At 43.2% G+C, this 20,250-nt stretch overlaps 1 protein-coding gene across 1 annotated transcript; it reads left to right on the forward strand.

Annotated features, from left to right (window-relative positions):
• Nucleotides 1-13,882: 13,882 nt before the first annotated feature.
• On the forward strand, nucleotides 13,883-15,211 carry LOC147337413 (uncharacterized). The gene has a single exon (XM_086304908.1). The coding sequence runs from the start codon at nucleotides 14,021-14,023 to the stop codon at nucleotides 14,627-14,629; it is 609 nt and encodes a 202-aa protein (XP_086161034.1). The 5' UTR covers nucleotides 13,883-14,020; the 3' UTR covers nucleotides 14,630-15,211.
• The last annotated feature ends 5,039 nt before the right edge of the window (nucleotides 15,212-20,250 follow it).

Below are 20,250 nucleotides of genomic sequence, written 5' to 3' on the forward strand. Positions count from 1 at the left end.
GTGGTCAGTTATCCAGAGACAAGTCGGTGTCTTCCATTCAAACTACAGGTGACCACAGCAAGCAGTTAGTGACCAAAGCAATCACAGGAAGGTTTTTAGTGCAGACTTCTCTTTGCAACAGCCAGCAACCACTCACCAACCAGTCAGGGAACACAGCCTGCCAGAGGATTACCGACCAGCCTCTACACCTGTGTGACTGTGACATCTCCATAGACATAAGGTGAAAGAATGAAGTCTGAATGTGTGTTTGGGAGCTTATGTGTTTGTATGAATGAACATGTAAATGTACCTGCACATGTAAGCTTCGTGTGTTTATCCAGCACATGCGTGCACATCATCGCGTGATTGTAAGCACCTGTGTCTAAATGGTGAAAGGTGTGTTTTCCAACCCGGATTGCAAAAGCCAAAGAAAAGGCAACGCAAAAGGTGACACACGTGACGTGTTTCATTATCGGGCCTCCCGCTACTGCACTCACATACACACAAATCCACACACAATCACAAAAGATTCTCACTGAAGCAGAGCCGAGACTTCCGTTGTCTCGCTGAATGGCAGGAACGCTGGCAACTTGGCAAGTCTGTGAAATTATATTTAGATATGTCTTGACGCACACTCACACACACACACACAAACACTCAGACACATGGCTGACAGCTCCTGTTCTCGCTAAAAAAACAGCAGTATCAATGGAAGCGCGTCGTGTCTGCTGAATTGTGTTTTGATGTCTGCTGCCGCACAGAGAATACATTTAAACGTCTGTCCCAGTGCAGATAGAGCATGCACGCACACACACACACACACACACACACACCAGTATTGTCAAATAATGGTCCAACAAATGCAAATTACCGACATTTTTTTCCATTCAGAGCTGTGCTTATCGGGACTCCTCACATATTTACACCTCAGGATCAGAATAATGTTTATTCAGCATGAGACTCCAGCCACCCAAATTACCTTATTCATTATTCTGAGGATTAATTTCACTTGTATTATGTTGCTGGAAGGGTGGTGGTGTGTGTGTGGAGGGGGGGGCTGCATAGGAGAAACATGCCTGCCTAAAAAAGCAAATATTATCTACAAATATTGGCTGGTTTAACCTTTTAATGTTTTGATGTTCTAATTTCCAGTACTGCTCACTCTATATTACTCTTTTTCTTATTAAGCTTTTATTGATGTTTGTTCTCTCTTGTGGTTTTTGGTTTTTCCCATTCTTTTTTCCGTCTCTCTCTCCTGCTCTCTTCTCTTATTCCTATCACAACCCCAAACAGTCATAGCCGATAGCATCTCCTCCCTGAGCCCAATTCTCCCAGATATCTCTTCTTCTCATAGCACATTCTTCCTCCCCACTGTTGCCAAGTGATGCTCATAGGAGATCCTTTGGCTCATAGTGGAAGCTCTTGGTAACATTTGCTGCTCCCAAGTAAAAAAACAAAGAATCAGTGCTCTTCCAAACATTTTATTCATTTACAGCTAATGTTATGCTACACAACGCAACAGGAGACCAAGGGAGTATTCACTATATTCACAGCTGTTCTAGTCTAAGACTAAACTGCTGGCAAAAACACCAGTGCTTTAAAAATATATCAGTGTAATCCATCGTCTTCGCACAGTCATTACAAACAATGACTTAAAAGTGTGCAGCCCTCAGTCACGCTGCCTCACCATCAACTCATCAAGACTTCTCTTATGAACTGCAGATATAGACTAATGAGACTAATGTTTCTTTCCTAAATAAGTTACTGAAGGAGTCTGAAGGAGGATGTCATGGTCTTGGACCCAAAGTTTTGAGTTTTGCGTTGTTCTTAGCACAGCGTTCCCAGGTTCGTATTTTTACCGGTTTGGGTTCTGTACATGGATTCTGTGCGTGTCAGCGATGATCCGTTGTTTAGTTATTTCCTGTTTTATTTTTGGTAAGCTTTGTCTTGTGCATTTGCTTTTTCATATCCTTCCATGGTCTTATGTTTTATGATTAGTTTCAGCTGTGTTCCCCCCTTGTTTCCTCTTACCTCATTACCTCTCTTTACCATATTTAATGTCTCCCCTTGTCCTTTGTCCAGTTGTCTCAAATAAAGTAGCTGTGCTTTCCCTGGGATCTCTTGTAGTTGTTGGAATTTGGTTTCCTGTTTCTGGAATGTGAGTTACTTTTGTCAATTGCCCAATAAACACTCACCCTTACATTTTTCTCCAAGTACTGCTTTCTGCATTTGGGTCTGCAAGCAACCACCACACTCTGCACCGCAAAACCTGATGATCTCACAAAGTAATAATAACTTTGCAGTTTGTCAAATACTGACAATCAATGGAGGTGAAAATCCACCTTTCCAAACCTTACCAGCATCATTTTGTTGAGGATCAGTTGTTGAACCAAGTCTGACAAACTACTTCATGAATGTAGATCCTGATACATTCATGGAGGCTACTTTCTGCTTGGAAAACTTAGCATCCAATAAAGTTTTGGAGATTCTTGCATTCCCAAAGCTCTGTTACATGGGTATCATGCTGAAATTCAGATGGAGCAATTGAATGAAAGTGGCCAGATTAATGGAAAATACACAGGTTTAATTTCCCCGCATTCCACCCTCACTGCTGAGCGTGCAGCAGAACCTCTTCTGCATTCAGATGCCATATCGCTGCATATGGCTGCCATACAGGTTACTCTGAAGCCACGTGGGAAACACGAGGCGGTACATGAAGTGACCTCTGACCTTCATACACCTGGCAGCTTGTAATATTGCTAATCTAGAAAGTTCAACATGTTTTACTGTTGCACTTGTCGCGATTCACCGTGTGAGCTAAACACCTGAGACAGATGAGGCCATTTTAAAAATGCAAATGCTCACCTTGGATCAGCCTGTTAACAAATTCCCTCTCATCTGCATTCATCCAGCAGGCAGCTCACCTGACACAGCGCCGATTATATCTTTATTGTCTGCCACAGTGTGACCTCTACAAAGGTAATTCATAGGCGATTATGCTCTTTTCCCAGCTGTCTCGGTTAATTATTATAAAGACTGGTGTAAAAGCTCCATTTCAATTGTTCCTCCTGCTTCTGTCCTGTATCATCACTACTGGCATGTCTTATCTTTAATATGACACGACAGAGATCAGCGGGTATGTCTGCATTGCAAATTAATATTACAGTTTGTTGTGTGTGTGTGCTGCTGAGGTGTTTGTACATATACACCTGAGTCACTTGGATTTTCTCTTGGTTGTATGTGTTTTAGTTTTGTAGCTGAATCAAACCTTTCAATCTACAGTAACTATGGCTACCATCTTTTATAATCCTTCATATTTTACATACTCGATGTCCCAGTCGTAACCACATGGCAGCTTTAAGGAATATTGATTTAAAATTAAAATTTCAGAAACAGCTCAGAGTTGAGAGACATGACCACATGCGTCCTGTGATGAGGCCTGTGTGTGTGGACAGAGTTCAGGAGGAATGTAATTAAAATGTGACTTTGATGGCTCTGTCTCTGTTATTGCAGCTCCCGCTGTGCTTTTTCCATCTGCTGTTTGTACATAATGTAATTAGGAACTTTAGTTAAAGACAGAATTCATTAATTATGCATGGCATCAGAATATTGTTTGTTGTAGATATGCAAAATTCATCTGAATAATTAAAGACCAACATGCATACTGTCTCATGCCTTTTCAGAGGAGGCTGTTTGACTTTTCACATAAATTTTTATATTTTTCAAGGGATTAAATATAAATGATACCTTTTTGCTGTTTTTTTTAACAAGTCGGGCTGTAAAACAAGCCTCACTCACTCTAAAGACAGGCTTTACATGAAAGTACAAAACACTCATAACAACACAAGCATCCAGCATTTAAATGTTTTAATAATTGCATTTATATAGCGCTTTTCGAGACCCTCAAGGCGCTTTACAATTCCACTATTTATTCACTTTCACATTCACACACTGGTGAAGGCAAGCTGCAGTTGTAGCCACAGCTGCCCTGGGGCAGACTGACAGAAGCAAGGGTGCCATATTACGCCATCGGCCTCTGGTCATCACCAGTAGGCGGTAGGTGAAGTGTCTTGCCCAAGGACACAACAACTGAGCCGGGGCTCGAACCGGCAACCTTCTGGTTACAATACAATGTATCTAATGTAGCTGTGCTGTGTATTTAGTTGGCTTGGACAATTTTTTTTCAGTTTCAGAAATACATTTTTTCTAACTACAGTTGTGAAGATTATTTTATTTATACCAGAAGGAACAGAAGGATGCTCCAGCTTCCTCCCAAAGACATGCAGTTAGTGTCACGATTTACTGGGCACGACTCAAATGCAGGACTCTGAGCTGTGCAAGCAGAAAGGGGTTTATTTACTGCACCAGGTGAGATATGTACATATATACAGTGAATTTGGGGACAGGGTTCCAGGGGTCCCGAGAGAAGGTCCAGAGCTGGGGGACAGTCCATGACAATTAACACACCTGGTAGAGTCCAGTAAGGTCTGTACTAAGGAGATGGAGAACACAGGACAGATAAGGCCATAAGATAAGATAAGATAAGATAAGGCCTGGAGTAATGAGCGGAGGTGAGCAGCAGGTGAGTAGAGCATGGGAGTGGAATCCAGGATGGCACAGATACCCAGTCGCCGCCCTGGTGGAGAAGGTGATGACAGCAACCAAGCTTATCCACATCCTCAAATATGTTTTTTCTTTTTCTCAGCTAAGCAGAGGTGACAAAACACATTAGCTGAGAACCTCTTCAAATACCCACAAAGGGAATGGGAAGCAAGGTTGTCAGCTGCCAAAAGGCAAATGGTACCATAAGGCAAATGCAGCTGACCTTTGATGTCAACTTCAGTACCTTGACTTTCCAGACATATGATGTCTCCTTCCAGCAGCTGTGGTTTAAGTCTCTTTGTCCATGACAGTATAACGGAGGCAAACGGGGATGCTTAGAGGAAATGAGTTTTACTCTGGAATAAGGTTCCTTTAAAAATAAATAGATGAAATATCAGCATGGTTTTTTGTATATTGGTCTGTAAGGTATGTGGATATCCACTCTACAGAGGATGTGCAGTAAACTGTCGACACCACATCAGTAATCCTGCATGCAGAGATGGGCGTAACGCGTTACTGTAATCTGATTACTTTTTTCAGGTAACGAGTAAAGTAAGTGATTACTATTGCAAAAACGGTAATTAGATTACCGTTACTTTCCCGTAGGAACGCTGCGTTACTGCGTTACTAAAACCGTGATTTTTTTTTTGCGAGAATGTCTCATGACAGTGACGTAAGCGAGTGCGACGTTCGTGACAACAGCTGTGTGCAGATCAACAGTGGATCATATATCGAGTGCGGGAGAGAGTATGAGCGTGCAGCGTTTAAAGCGTGGAAGTACTGACCTTACTTTGAGTTTGATTCCATAAAAAGTGACAAAAACATTAGCGTCCGTTGTGCGTGGGAAGAAAACTTCCTTTTAAAGCGAAAAAAACCCCTAAACTTTCAAGCAAGCACCGGGAGTGCGCTACCACGTAATGGGAAACTCACAGAGAAACTCGCGGATTCTTCCACTGACCACCGCGGCACACCTGCACCAGGGCAAACCTCCGCCTACGCCACTCCTGCTTTACAGGTGAAAATAGAGCAACAGGAACGCTAGTCTTTGATGTTATTTATTTTCTGCTGTGTTTTACTTGCATCTATTTGAAAGAGTGAGTGTAAACACACACACACACAAAAATTATGTGCTGGAATGTGCAGAAAATAGGTTTAAATGTTAAACAAATTTCTTCCAGTCAGAGAATGTTGCATATAATTACATTTTTGCTTGATGCATAAAGTTAAAAAGTTAAAACTAATAAAACAAGATTTAAAAAAAACTTTTCCATTTAATTACATTTTGTATGATGGATTATGCAGAAAAAGTAGAATTGGGCTGAAAGATCTATCGCCCTATCACCTATTCAGGTTGTAAATTGTGTTTTTAAAAAGTAACTAAGTAACTAAGTAATTAATTACTTTTGAAAATAAGTAATCAGTAAAGTAATGGGATTACTTTTTGGGGGAAGTAATCGGTAATTAGTTACTGATTACTTTTTCTTTTCTTTTCTTTTTTTTTTTTTTTTCTTTTTTTTTGCCTGTCCCGTTTGGCTCTTTTGCCATCAGAATTGTTGTCTAAAGGCAAAGAAAGATGCCCAACGGATTTACTTTAGCAAATTGACCATCCCAGCCTTGCCATAATGGTCCATTTGATTCACCTTTTATTGTTTATTTTATTTTCACTTACTGAACATGGGACAGACTTGACTGGGGGAAAGAAGGGGAGAAAGAAAGAGGGAAAGAGAAACAGCTGAGAAGAGGGACGGGGGAGAAGGGCAAAAACCAAAAACCAACAGAATGAGCAGAAAAAGAAAAAAAAGAAAAAAAGAAAAAAAAATGCATATATCAATCACCTGGGTCACCTGCTGAGAAAAAAAAGAAAACAAGCAGAAGAGAACAAGAGTAATAGAATAAACAACATCACAATGATATATGGGAATATGACAGTAAATACTAAATATTAAACATTATTGTGCAGCACATAAGATCAACAGAACACAGTGTGCTTTGAGGTAGGAGCCAAAAAGGGTGTAGTTTGTGGGTGTGATCACCCGTGTGTACACCTGTGAACATGGACGCGCTTGTTTTTTGTTTTTTAAAAGGTTCCTTCATGTAATGATCTGCTAGAGGGTGTGTGTGTGTGTGTGGGGGGGGGGGGGGGGGGGGCACAGCCCCGTCCTCCAGGGCATGAAGCAGGTATGGAGGAGATCAAAACTCCAGACATCCAGAGGCCCCCAGAACACAAGAGACCAAGGAAGACCAACAGAGGGGCAGCCGCGCCACTGTCCCAGAAAGAGCTGAGGAGAGTCCCAGATGAGGGCTCACTCAGCAGCCGCGGAGCAGAAGCCAGGGGGAGTTGCAGTGACGCGCCCGTGAGCTCCGCCGGCAGCCAGCCGTGCCTGAGTGACCGAGCCCCAGGCCGAGAGGCCGGGGGCACCCCACCTCCGAAGTGGCCCGAGCAAGCCCCAGGCTCCAGGCCCCGATAAGCGGCCGCCAAGGAGTGAGCCGGTGTGTACCTGGACGCCCATCCCCGGACACAAAGAACCACCAACGCACCGACGTCTGAGGGAGTCCGCCACTGGCAGGGGAAGTGGTGGTAGGGGGAGATAGGCCTCCATACCTTGGAGGGCCTAAGATGTCCCCAGAGAGGTGGCGCCTGACACCCAACCTGACATATAGACACAGACATACAGGCACACACATATACAAACATCCATTCCCACCCTCATGCTCTCATATGCACTTACTCCACACTCAACCAACGTGGAGACAGACATAAAGAGACGCTGTACACACGATCACACTCCCCAAGCGTACTCTAAGCCCCGGGTCTAGGTACCCTTGCCCCTGGAGGGGGGGGGAACTGCACCCAGACCCAGGTGGTGTTACCCTTTTCCCTGCGGTGGGGGGAGGCAGACCGCCCCGACTCCGCAGCAGCAGGGAGGCCCCACACTCCAGACCGCAGTCGGACGGCCAACTCCTCCTCCTAGCCCCCCCGCTCCAGCAGGTCGCAGAGAATGGGGGTGAGAGAAGACTCCAAACCTCCCTCCACCCGCTCATTGTAGTGTTGATGCATGTGTGTTCTAAGGTGCATTTAAAACCCAGGAGGGCATGGAGCTACCTGCCAGAGAGCAGCAGGTAAGCGCATGGTCCCTCCTGCTGGCCCTCAATGTCTACGTGTATTTAACTTTGAGAGGTGGGCAACGACGCCAGGGGTGGGGTGTACACCCTGATGGTACTTTGGATTCCGTGTATCGTGCCCACCCCCAAGATCCTATATGTATGTGTAATGAGAGTGTGAGTAATGTGAATGTCTAAGTTGTGGGATAAAATTGAGGCAGGGGCAGCCAGAAGGCGACAGGGGGGGGGGCTCCTCTACACCCTGGTGACATACCCCTACTCCAAGGTCCTGTGTGGGTGGTTGTGATGGAGCGGGAAGAGGGAGGCAGCTGGAGATGGGGAGTGACCCCTCCCTGGGGCCAGCTCACCCGCTGACCCCAGTAGGCACCCCCATACTCCGCGACCCACCAGGGAAAGGGGGCCCAGGCCCATCCAGACTGGGGCACAGCGCAGCAGCGCCTCCCAGCCCCACAGAGCCCAGGACAGTCCACCCAACCCCACCACAGAGAAAACTGCACCCACCCCACCATCCACTCTTCTTCCAGACTACATAAGACAATAAACACCCAGGCTGAGATCTTCCTCCACCTCTCCTGTATCTCCCCCTCCTGTAGAGAGAGCCCCTGAGGAGAGGAAAGCTCCTGCAAGATGTGACAATCTTCCCCACCAGTTGAAGAGCCCCCCAGGTGGCTCGATGCACCGGCGGCACCCTGCTCCAGGGCTGGGCCCCCATGCACCCACCCGCCCACAACCGCAACACACCAACCAGGACCCAAGCCCCCGAGGCCCGGCCCGGGCCCCAGCCCAGAGACGGAGCGCCCCCAGAACCTCACGCCCATCCCGGACCCACCCAGGGGGAGCCAGGCTACCAGGTCAGTAACCCACGTCCGTCAGCACAGACCCTCCCCTAGTCCCGCTGCACGCAGCCGCGAGGAAACAGTCACCTGAGAGCCAACAGAGCCCCTAACCGGACATGACCGCTACCCCGGGTTGAGCCCCCCAAGGAAAATGCCTCCGGGGAACCTCCCGATGCCCTAAGCCTGTCCCTACCCCCACACCAATCACAACAGTGAAGGCGGGACCAAACTATGACCCCCCACCCCCACTAGGTGATGGAGCCCAGAGCGATTGATCTGATGTGGTGGAAGAGGCTGTATCAAGACTAATGTAATCTAATAGATAATTTCTATATTGGTTAGAATTAAGATTATTTTTATTTTTCCAGTTCATGAGGACTGTTTTCTTGGCTATGCATAGGGCAGTGAAAACCATATGGGCGATATTCTTTTCTGAAGTGACATTATCTAAGCTGCCCAACAAACACACTAAGGGGGAAGTTGGAATGTTACATTTCAGACACTTTGATAAGTCTTCACATATCTCGCGCCAAAACTTCTGAACTGGTGGACAGAACCAAAGAGCGTGGATATAATTGTCCGGTGAATTGGTTTGGCAGTGTGAGCAGTTGTTGGTAGACGTAAAGCCCATCTTGAACATCCGATGACCTGTATAGTGCACTCTATGTAATATTTTGTATTGAATTAATTGAAGACTGGGATTTCTAATTAGATGAAAGGTTTTTAAGCAAATCTGAGACCAGAAGTTTAGGTCTAAGTTAACTGATAAATCCGCTTCCCATTTTGCAATAGGAAGTGATATTGATTCATCTGTTTTTAGAAAGCATTCTGTATATTTTGGATAGTAATTTGGGGGTTTTAAGAGTAAGAAATTGAACCACACTTGGTGGTGTTTGTAGTTCAACTTGACCCGGTTTAAATTTCTTTTTTACTATGGATTTAATTTGTTGATATTCTAAAAATCTTTTCTTGTTGATCCCATATTGTGTAACTAGTCTGTCAAATGAAATAAATTCTGTTCCTTCTAGTATATGTTCTAAATATTTGATTCCTTTACCACTCCAATCTGAAAAGTTTATCATATTATTGTTTTGTAATATGTCAGGGTTGTTCCAGATAGGTGTACGTTTGCATGGGATTAATGAAGACGCTGTCAATTTTAGAAACTCCCACCATGCTGTCAGAGAAGCGCTGATGTTGATGCTTTTAAAGCATTCATGTCGTTGGATGTTTGAGCTGATAAATGGTAGGTCTGAGATCTCTAGATTATTGCAAAGTGCTTGTTCTACATCTAGCCAAGGTTCATCTAAGAGGGTATGTTTTAGCCATCCTGAGATAAACTGAAGCCTGTTGGCTAAGAAGTAGTGCTGAAAGTTAGGCCGTTCTAGTCCTCCTTTATCCTTGGTCTTTTGTAGTGTTTTTAAGCTTATACGCGGGGGTTTATTTTTCCAAAGGAATTTGGACATACATGAATCTAGAGATCTGAACCAATCTTGTGGCGGTTTAGTTGGGATCATTGAGAATAAATAATTTATTTTTGGTAAGACCATCATTTTTATAGCGGCAACCCTTCCCATGAGTGATATGGGTAGACATTTCCATCTAGCCAGATCATCTTCTACCTTCTTTAAAAGTGGGATATGGTTTAATTTAGTTAGATCTGCAAGCTTGGGAGAAACATTAATACCTAAATATTTTATATTTCCCGATTGCAGTGGTGTAGAAGAGGAATTATGGAGGGAGCAATTAATCGGTAGAACTGTAGATTTTGACCAGTTAATTGAGTAATCTGATATTCTTGCAAAAGAGTTTATCAATTCAATCACCCCAGAGATATTGGTTTGTGAATTTTGGAGAAAGAGTAACACATCATCCGCATAAAGGCTGATTTTATGTTCCACGTTCTTGCATTTTATGCCCTTAATTACTGAATTCTGTCTAATTGCTGCTGCTAGTGGTTCAATAAAAATTGCAAACAGTGAAGGGGAGAGTGGGCATCCCTGCCTGGTGCCCCTCAAGAGACAGAAGCTGGAGGATGTCTGGTCATTTGTTCTAACACAAGCTGTTGGGGAATTATATAATATTTTTAACCAGTTTATGAAAGAGGATCCAAAACCAAATTTGTGTAAAGTTGCAAATAGAAATTTCCAGTTAACTCTGTCGAATGCTTTTTCTGCGTCTAAAGAGAATATTGTAGTTTCTAGGTTTTTACTGTATGAGTAGTCTATCAAATTAAGTAATCTACGTGTATTTGTTGATGAGTGCCTACCTTTTATGAAACCAGTTTGGTCAGGATGAATTAAGAGGGGGGTTATTTTCTCCAGTCTCGTTGAGAGAGCTTTGCAGATTATTTTAAGGTCTACGTTTATAAGGGATATTGGACGATAGCTTGAGGGATATACAGGGTCTTTGCCTGGTTTTAGCAGGAGATTAATGTTTGCAGAATTCATATTTGATGGAAGTCTGCCCTTTTCTTTAATTTCCAACAACGTTCTGTAGAAAACTGGTGCTAGAATCGACCAGAATTCTTTGTAGAATTCTGCAGGAAAGCCGTCTGGACCTGGAGCCCTATTATTGGGCATACTTATCAGGGCTTCCTGGAGTTCACCTGGTGTCAATGGTGAATCCAGTGCCATTGCTTGAGTGTCCAATAATTTTGGAAGAGTTATGTTGTCCAAAAACTGATCAATTTCTTTTTTAGATGGGTTTATTTGTGGTGAATACAACGTTTTATAGAAATCCCTGAAAATGTTGTTTATTTGTATCGGATCATATATTGTGTTCCCAGATGAATCTTGAACAGCACATATAGTTGTTTTTTCTTTATTTATTTTTAGCTGGTTTGCTAGAAATTGACCGGATTTATTACCATGTTCATAATTTTGTAGGCGTAGTCTTTGTACTAAGAATTTTGTTTTTTTTATCAATTATCTCATTTAATTCTAGTTTTGTTTTGCGTATTTTGTTCAATGTTTCCTGATCTTGGTGGGACGCGTAGGCTTCTTCTAGTGATTTGATGTTTTTTTCTAATTCCTGAATATTTTTGTTTTCTTTTTTCTTTTTATGTGATGAGAAAGAAATTATTTTACCTCTCATCACAGCTTTCCCTGCTTCCCATAGAACAGAAGCTGACGTTTCGGGAGTGTCATTATAGTCCAAATATGAAGTCCACTCTTTTTTAAAATATTTAATAAAGTCTTCATCTTTAAGTAGTGATATATTAAATCTCCAGTTTTTTCTTGGCGTAGTATTATTCTTGTGCATTAGTGTTAAAGATACAGGACCATGATCGCTGACAGCTATAGGATGAATCTCAGTGTCTGAAATGTCGTTCAGCAGTGAGCTGCTGACCAAAAAATAATCCAGACGAGAGTAGGAGTGATGGACATGTGAGAAAAAAGTATATTCCTTACTGGTGGGGTGAAGGGAGCGCCATGCATCGCAAAGACCAAAGTCGCTCATATACTGTTTGATTATATTTGTGGACTGCCAATTACGCTGAGTTCCCGCTGTATTGAGCCTATCCATGTCTTCATTTAGTCCAAGGTTGAGGTCGCCTCCAAGAACAAGTGTGCCACCTAAGTGTTCAGAGAGTGCACTGAAAAAACCGTGAAAGAATGAGGGATCATCAACATTTGGACCATATACACTTACAATACATAGCTTTTTATCAAGTATAGATAGTTTAATGATTAAGAATCTGCCCTCTGGATCTATAACTGTATCGAGTACTGTGAAATTAATATTTTTATGTATTAAAATTGCTACTCCCCTTTGTCTAGAACTATAACAAGCTGAGAACACATTAGGAAACTCAGGTGTTTTAAGTTCATTCGAACCTCTAAGAGGTCTGTGGGTCTCTTGTAAAAGGACAACATCTGCCTGTAGTTTTTTGAGTTGGTTAAATATTTTTAACCTCTTTACTCTGGAGCCAGCTCCATTTATATTCCATGTAATGAACCTCAGTGTACCCATAGATGTTTGTGTATAACTAGGGATGTATGCTGTGTGCGTCGCTTAGCCAGGTGGAGAGAATACGTCACTTGTTCATAAATAAAGAGAAGGAGAGAGAGAAAAAATGTGTGGCGAGATGCTCCCTGAGTCTGACTTTGTGTATGCATAGTTACTAATATGAGTAGGCTTGGCTTAAGTGTGTGTATCCTAAACGACTGTGTGCGCTGTCTGACTGATGTAAATGTGCTGCCGTTGAGCGCATGGTGCGTATGTGTCGAAATAAAGGATGTTTGTGGATGAGTGTTGAAGCAGGTGATCGAGGCAGTGAAAGGAATAAAGAAAGAAACCAAGGACAGGGGTGAGCAGCATAAAACCAAGAGGGGGGGAAAGAGAGGGAAAAAAAAAACGAGAAGAAAAAAAAACACAAAACAAAACGTAAACATTCCAATTAAATCACTGACGGAGAGTGACGGTGTTAATTCTGCTATGAAATCACACTTTAAGATGCGATTTGATGCTGGTAAGTTAAACAGATGTTAATGCAAGTTAGTGTGAGTGGATAGGGAAATGGTGCAGCTGATTCTTATCTGGTGTGAGGTTAATACAGCCACGGAGTGATGTTGGGGTCGTGGTGGAGCTGTCCGTCCACGTACAGCCGGTCCACAGCGATGACAGCGCGGGAACCCTTCTGGACGAAGCCGCGTCGGATTGGGAAGAGGACCCTGCGTCGTTCCAAGATCTCTTTGGGGAACTGGTCGTTCACGCTGAAGTCCGTTCCTTTTAATTCCCTGCCGCGGCTTTTCACATGTTGCTTTTGTTTGAAGTGGCCGAATTTGGCCACGATAGGACGTGGTCTCCCGGCCGTAGCCCGAATGGGGCCGAGGCGATGTACCCGATCGAAGACGATGTTCTTCACAGTGTCCTCCGGCAGCTTCAGGTGGGTTTTGATGAAGCTTTTTACCGTGGTCTCCGCGTCCTCTCCAGCGGCTTCTGGAATACCAGAAAATACCAGATTATCACGCATGCTACGAGCTTGTAGATCGATAACTGTTTCTTTTATTTTTTTATTTTCTCTATTGAGCTGGGTAACATTATCTGTGAGACATTTCACTGACTCCCTTAGCGTGGCATTTTCAGCAGCAAGCGTTTCCACCTGCTGCTGGCTGTACTCCAGGGATTCTCGCAAGCATTTAAATTCTCGGTGAAGAATCTCCACCAAGGACAGCCTTGCGTCGAAACTGGACAATCGCTTGTCGATTGACTCCAATATGTCAGCAATATCTTTGCCGGCTGGCGATGTTGAGCCGGGGGAATCTGCCGGGAATCTGATTACTTTTTTCAAGTAACTTGACTAACACTGCCTGCATGTGTTACTTGGCTCTCGGTGAAGGCGGTCGCACTTTTCTCCTCTCCTCCTTCCCCTTATCTTCCCCTGCTTAGCCTCTTGTGTCCTGTCTTGTCTCGCGTGCACTACTTTTCCCTTGAACAGTCTCTCACTGTCGTTCTCTAAAACCTAACAGAGAATTATGGATTTGATCAACTGGTCTCTGAACGCTATTGACACCCTCTTCTCAACGAGAAGTCTGGGCTCGGGAGAGCCCGAGTGCCCTGGAGGGACTTTCCCTGCCGGATACACGATGGATGGGTGGCAAACCTGGAGGATCTTGTGCCTGGCGGGACTGTCTATCGAGGACGCTGAGGATATTTACCTATTCGGAACCATGATAACAGGGTTCTTGCTGATTGGAGCTGGCTTGGCCCTGACTTATCGGAGAAATAAGAGAGCGGAACCAGCTGTTCAAACCCCCCCTAAGCTGACCGCTGGAATTGAAGCGATGGGACGAGGCGCGGCCTCCCACACCGAACGCAGCATGGTTAACACCTTGGAGACGCTTACAGCTGCCGTGAAGACTCAAACTAACACCATTGAGCGTATGATGGGATACATCAGAGAGGGGCCTGCTCACAATAACACCCTTGAGCGAAAGTTGGATAACATCGCAGAACGGCTCACTGCAGCTGTGGGGTCTCAGAACCAAAAGAATGACAACACCACGGAACAGAAGCTTGATACCATCATGGGGAGGCTCGCAGCGCTCCAACGGGAAATCGAGGCCCCAGTGTCAGAGTGCTAAATTCGCTGCTCGCATAAAGGAGAAATCAACAATATTCTACATTTGGACACCACGGCGCCAGCTGCTAGGCCCAAGGCTGGAGCCCACCAAAACAACTCCCTGATAACGACTGTGTGATGACTATTCTTCCCATCCCATGAAGGACACCTGGATCGGCTGGAGGACTGTTTACTTAGCCTGATACAGCGAAGGACACTGTCTCAGCTGAACTATGGACACGCACACACATACACTTACACTGATAAGCACGCACTCATCCCCCTCCCTTCTAAACGCCTTCGATGCTTGTTCCTGCGGGGGAAGGCAGCGGGTCTGCGTGCCGCGCTGAAATGATAGCATGGTGCAGGACGACTGCTGTGTTCCTTCGAATCACCCCCCACCCCCTATCCATCCCCTGTGGCTTGTCATGTGCTCTGATGTTGTGATGTGGACATTAATGTGCTCTCTGTGCAGAGGAGTTTTTTTTGTTTCCTGTTCTCATGCTGTCCTCCCATAGGTTGCCCAGCGTGTGAAGAGGTCTCTTTTTTTCCTCTTGTACTTTTCCCAATGTTGTGTAATTTTTTCAGTGTTATTCTCCCAACGCTGCCGATCTCCGACTGTATTCCCATGTGATGTCTTGTTGTTGTGTGTGTAAGTCGGGGGGGGGGGTCCTATTCCTCTGTTCCTCTGTGGGGCAACCTGCATATGGCCAATAAAGCATTCATTCATTCATTCATTCATTCATTCATTCATGTCACAACCCATTCTCCTGCTGACTCCATGTAGGCTTTGGAAATTTCACAGCTAAAACTAAAGCTCATGGTGAAACCTGGACTATGACTCATTCTCTACCGGACAATGTCCCTGCTCTGACTCTTGTTGCACATTAGTGAGTGAGATGGATGAAGAATATATTTACAGCAGTGAGAACTATCCTGGTGAATCTGCCCTAAATCCTGAGCTAAGATCACCTCACCTTCTACTAAAAATATTTTATAACAGTACTCTTTGTCCCTGACCACTTGAATCATTATAAAATGCCAGCATCAGTTTTTCTTGTCTCTGTTGTTTAGTTTAGAAGTTTAGAATAACGTGAAAGTCTCGTAAATCTGATCAGGCATGTAAAGTCAGTCACATGAGCTTCTGGACTTTTCCAATTACATGCTTACTGTGGGCTGAGTATGTACATCGCTTATTATGACATAGCCTAGAGGGTCAAGATATGCTCCAACAACCTGAGATCTGTTTGTAGAGGAAACAGGCATCCTATAAATATGCTCCAGGAAAGAGAAACAGACTGAAATTTTGAATAGGATGAGCTGCAAATCCAGCACAGCCTCAACAGTGAATGTCTGAGGCTGAGGACGTAAGGGTGGTGGGACTAGGAACAGCAAGCTTCAGAATATTTTCTACTGGGATTGAGTAATTAAATGTAATGCAGTTCTTAAGCCTAACAAACGTCACACTGTGGCCCAGGTCAGGTTTGACCCAGGCCAAGCATTTCCTCTTAGTGTGAATGCCATGAACTTTGAATTACAGATTTATATCTGACATCAATAAAGAGATGATCATCTCTTAATATCTCAAAGAACAGGGAGAGTGTACAGAAATATTTTACATGAAAAATATTTACATGAAAACATAACAGCCGCAATGATTTAAATACATTTTATTGAAAGTCAATATTTAAAGAGTATTCTGAAATTGCTTCATTACATCTGTTAAACGCTGTCCAGCAGTAAACGCTGACTTTGAGTTCACGTTTGCCTCCACGAGTCTGCACTTTGGGTCCTCCTATCCTGCCTGCACATAGCCTTCACATGACAGACACATAAAACAAAATAAAAATAAAATAAATATAGTTTATTATCATTTTCAGTCTGTTTAAAATGTGCATTTAGAAATCGTATTATATTTCTCCTCTAAATTCGGCCTACAGCATTCTGGATTACGTGCCAGTCTCAACCAAAAGACTGAATTTAACTGCACAGGCCAAATATTGATCCGTCCCAAAGTGACAAATCCAGACTGTGATAACGGTTTTATGTTTACTTCAACAAGCGGGGACATGTTAGAACAGGTTTAACACCATAGACCAAAAAAATAAAATAAATACAAATATTAGATTTTTTTGTTTTTAGGCAGAGGTAGGAAAAACGTGTGGTGATATTTTAAGAGCTTATTTTTCAGCTTTGACAGTTTTGCAGATAAATCTCCAACAGTGCAGACTGACAAGCAAAAAAACATTTTTATTAAACGAGCCATTTCTGAGTCCAGGGTGAAAAGTCCTTTGAGAAACCAACGTTATCGTACTGATGATGCATCAACAGTAAACTCAGACTGAAGGTGAATGAAAGGTTCATTTTCTGCCTTTGACTTTGTGTGAACGTCCACGTGATATTGTCACGTCTCTAAACGGGCAGAAAGAGATTTCCTCACCTGTGCTGTGATCTGTACTCCTTCTGATGATAAGCACTCCTCACAGTGCTGATGATGACAAGGGAGCCAGAGAGTGACCTCATGTCAATGCAGTGACCTCACATATTCATGTGGTTGCGATTGTGATCCAGCATTTCAGAGCAGAACTAAAAGATTCTTCACCATATGACATAAGAGCAGTCCTCATTCACCCGCGAGCATACGCGGGGAAAGAGCAGCAGAGACTCTGTTCTCTCCCTCGCTCTGTGTGTGTGTGTTTTGCTGAGAACACACTGAAACGTCAGCTATTTCTGAGCGTCCAATATTTTCCGCCACAGTCAACAGTTGCCTCGAGGCACAGAGGAAGCTCCCGTTTGGCTCTGAGTCTCTGCCCCCCCTTCATAGCCCTCCAACTGCAGACACACACAAACAAATAAAACCACACACACATTCATGCACACACACAGCCTCACCTCCTTGGGTATAATTAAGTATTTGAAGAAAGTGCAGTCAATAACAGAGAACAGCCGTCTCTTAACTTTGATGGAGGCGCCGGCACAGTACTCTTTATTTTACTGGAAAGGTTAAAAAGAAAGGAGGACACACTCTACACAACAATATGAACAAAAAGGCTTCACTGTCTCCTCTGAAACAATTCTTCAAGCATATAACAGCAAACAAAACCTACGTTTAATCATTTTCAACCTGCTAAAAGCTAAAAGGAGGGGAAATCATAGATTTAATTGTTCTGTAATTGAAAAGAGATTTTTTGGATTTTGACTTAAATCACAGGTTCTGAAACTCTACCAGCAAAATATCAAAAACCAGAATCTCCTCTCTAAGTTCACGTCCTCGTGCACCTCTGGGCCTCTTCCAGCATTACTGGTTTGCTGCTTCACTCACTCGCAGGCCCATTCTGACTGCTTGCACTTGTGTTCCTGCCATTTTACTATAGAACTCAAACTTGTACAGAGAGCATCAACCTCTGAACAATTTTCAGTGGGCAAGTCAAGGGCAGCGCTTTGTTCTTCTAGCTGTGCACTGTCATACAGTTAACACGGGCAGTTATTATTTAACACCTGAAGAGATGCAGTCATGATAAAGTGAGGTGCACACCATGATGGCGTTGTACCCTCCTGTTCATGCACAGAGTCATTAAAACCCACCAGTTTGTGTTTTATTGTGTTTTTGAGCACAACAGTTTAACTCACCAGATTTTGCTCCCTGCCACTTCTTCCACTTTCACCAAAATGAAATTCAAGGTGGAAAGCTGCTTGTTGACAGGACGAGGCCAGTCTGCATTGCAAACACATGAGCGCAAATGTACAGAATGGCAAGCTTTGCCTGGGAAGTCTAACTGTAGACGGAGACCAGCCAAATTTAAACTGCATATGTTTTTCGAATGTGAAATAAACCTGGTGTAATGACAGAGTACAGCGTTTGGTGTAAGTCTTGCTCCAGCTGACTCATTATCCCGCTCTCTGTCTGAAAGGTCAGGCTGAATAAGTAGCTAAACCCACTGACCCGACCTCAGCACAACATGGCTCCACATGCACATCTTAATTGAATTTATCCATCTTGAATTATTCATAAGCCAAACCACCTCAGTGCAAACCATTTTTATGTGTCTTTCAGTGCACGTGTGCTCTGTTATTAACTCTGTCGTAATCTATCATAACTGTTACATCAGCATATGAATCCATTTCTATATTACGATGTTTTAGAAGACTTTTGATGCCAAATGGTCTCCTTTCAGCTCCGTCCCTCAAAATTGCTATTCAGTTACAGTTACCTAATAAATTGAAAGTAACGTGTGGATTAAGGACTTGTTCACTCAAATATTTATATCAGCCCACACCCACATATCAAAAATGTTTTATTTTTTAATATCTGCGTTTTTGTGAACGTGGGCCCCAAAAAAGCAGGAACAGAGGTTTTAAAAGACAACAGAGGCTTAAATCTACTGCAGACATTGTGATTCGGAATGTAACTGAGCGAACAACCTGTGACTCTGTGTGGTGGCCACTGTCCTGGGTGGACATCTGTTTGACTTTTCCGGCAGCTCATATGAACAGATGTAGAGTGTCGGCCTCTCCGACCGATACGCCTCCTTTATGGAGATTGATACCAGGAGTTTTGCAGCAGCTGCAGAAAGCATGACCTGCACTGCATCTGCATAAGGCTTATTCGTGCTGGGCCACACAGGTCACACAGACTAATGAGGCCACGACGGAAAGTTAGAGAAGCTGCATACAGTGACCTCTGCTGCTCCTTTAACTATAAAAATAATCATGCCCACAAAAACAAAGCTGAGATTTTGACTCTTTATTTAAACCCATGTTTGGGCACATCAAATTCTGATCATTCACCCAAGAAGATAAAAGTCCAAGCAAACATTTAACATTTATTCGTGAATTACTGTCGGCTGCAGGTCTTTTCTTGATGTTAAGTCTTGGTGAAAAAAAACACTTTCAAGTATGAGAAAGGTTCTGTTGAAGAATAATTTTCTACTGTTTCCACGTTAATTTAAAATTAAAAAATAAACAAAAAGATAGATGATTTATACGTCACTAATTGAATTAAGATCAAACAAAGAGTCTATGATGACAATGCTCGTCTCATAAAAAAGCTTCAGTAGCACCTGAAATCATTCTGTGGAAGTCTGTTCACCGTTGCATACTAACAATATTTTAAATTGTTTTTTATGTTTATATTTGTTTGTTTGTTTTAAAGAAAAAAATAAATGTTTGTCTTTGGCTCAGTTTTTGCCATCGTGATCGATTTTAACCTGAGAGATTGTCAATTTGTTCATTCATCACAAACTTCATCATATTTTTGATCAGAATCTGAATCTCGAGACATTTACGTGCCAATATTCAGCCACTCGTGGTGCCACCTAGTGGCAACAAAGTAAATATTTTTTGGTCAATATTATCGAGTATAGAAACAATTGTAATTGTGGGTCTACATCAGCATGAGCTGTAGTTGGTGAATAGGAAGTGGTAAGTATTAAGTTCATGTCCAGTCACAGCCAATTACAATCCTCAAATTAACGTGTCCACTGACAAGAACCACCTCAGCTCAAGCGCATCTCAAAAGGTGCTTGGGCATGACCAAAGGTTTAACTTTAAACTGAAACTTCCTCAGTACAAGAGCACAGCTTTCTACTCGTTTTTCTTTACGCTTGGCTATAGAAGTCATTAATAAGCTCTTGACTGAATCAT

Source organism: Aulonocara sp. 'chitande type north' Nkhata Bay, linkage group LG2, assembly GCF_057382095.1.
Source record: "Aulonocara sp. 'chitande type north' Nkhata Bay isolate Kocher_YH1m ecotype deep benthic linkage group LG2, A_spYH_male_GT1.1, whole genome shotgun sequence".
NCBI classification, from domain to species: domain Eukaryota; kingdom Metazoa; phylum Chordata; class Actinopteri; order Cichliformes; family Cichlidae; genus Aulonocara; species Aulonocara sp. 'chitande type north' Nkhata Bay.

Bases quoted from the DNA above. Each gene is read 5' to 3' on its own strand.
- LOC147337413 (XM_086304908.1), top strand. From the start codon at position 14,021: ATGGATTTGATCAACTGGTCTCTGAACGCTATTGACACCCTCTTCTCA.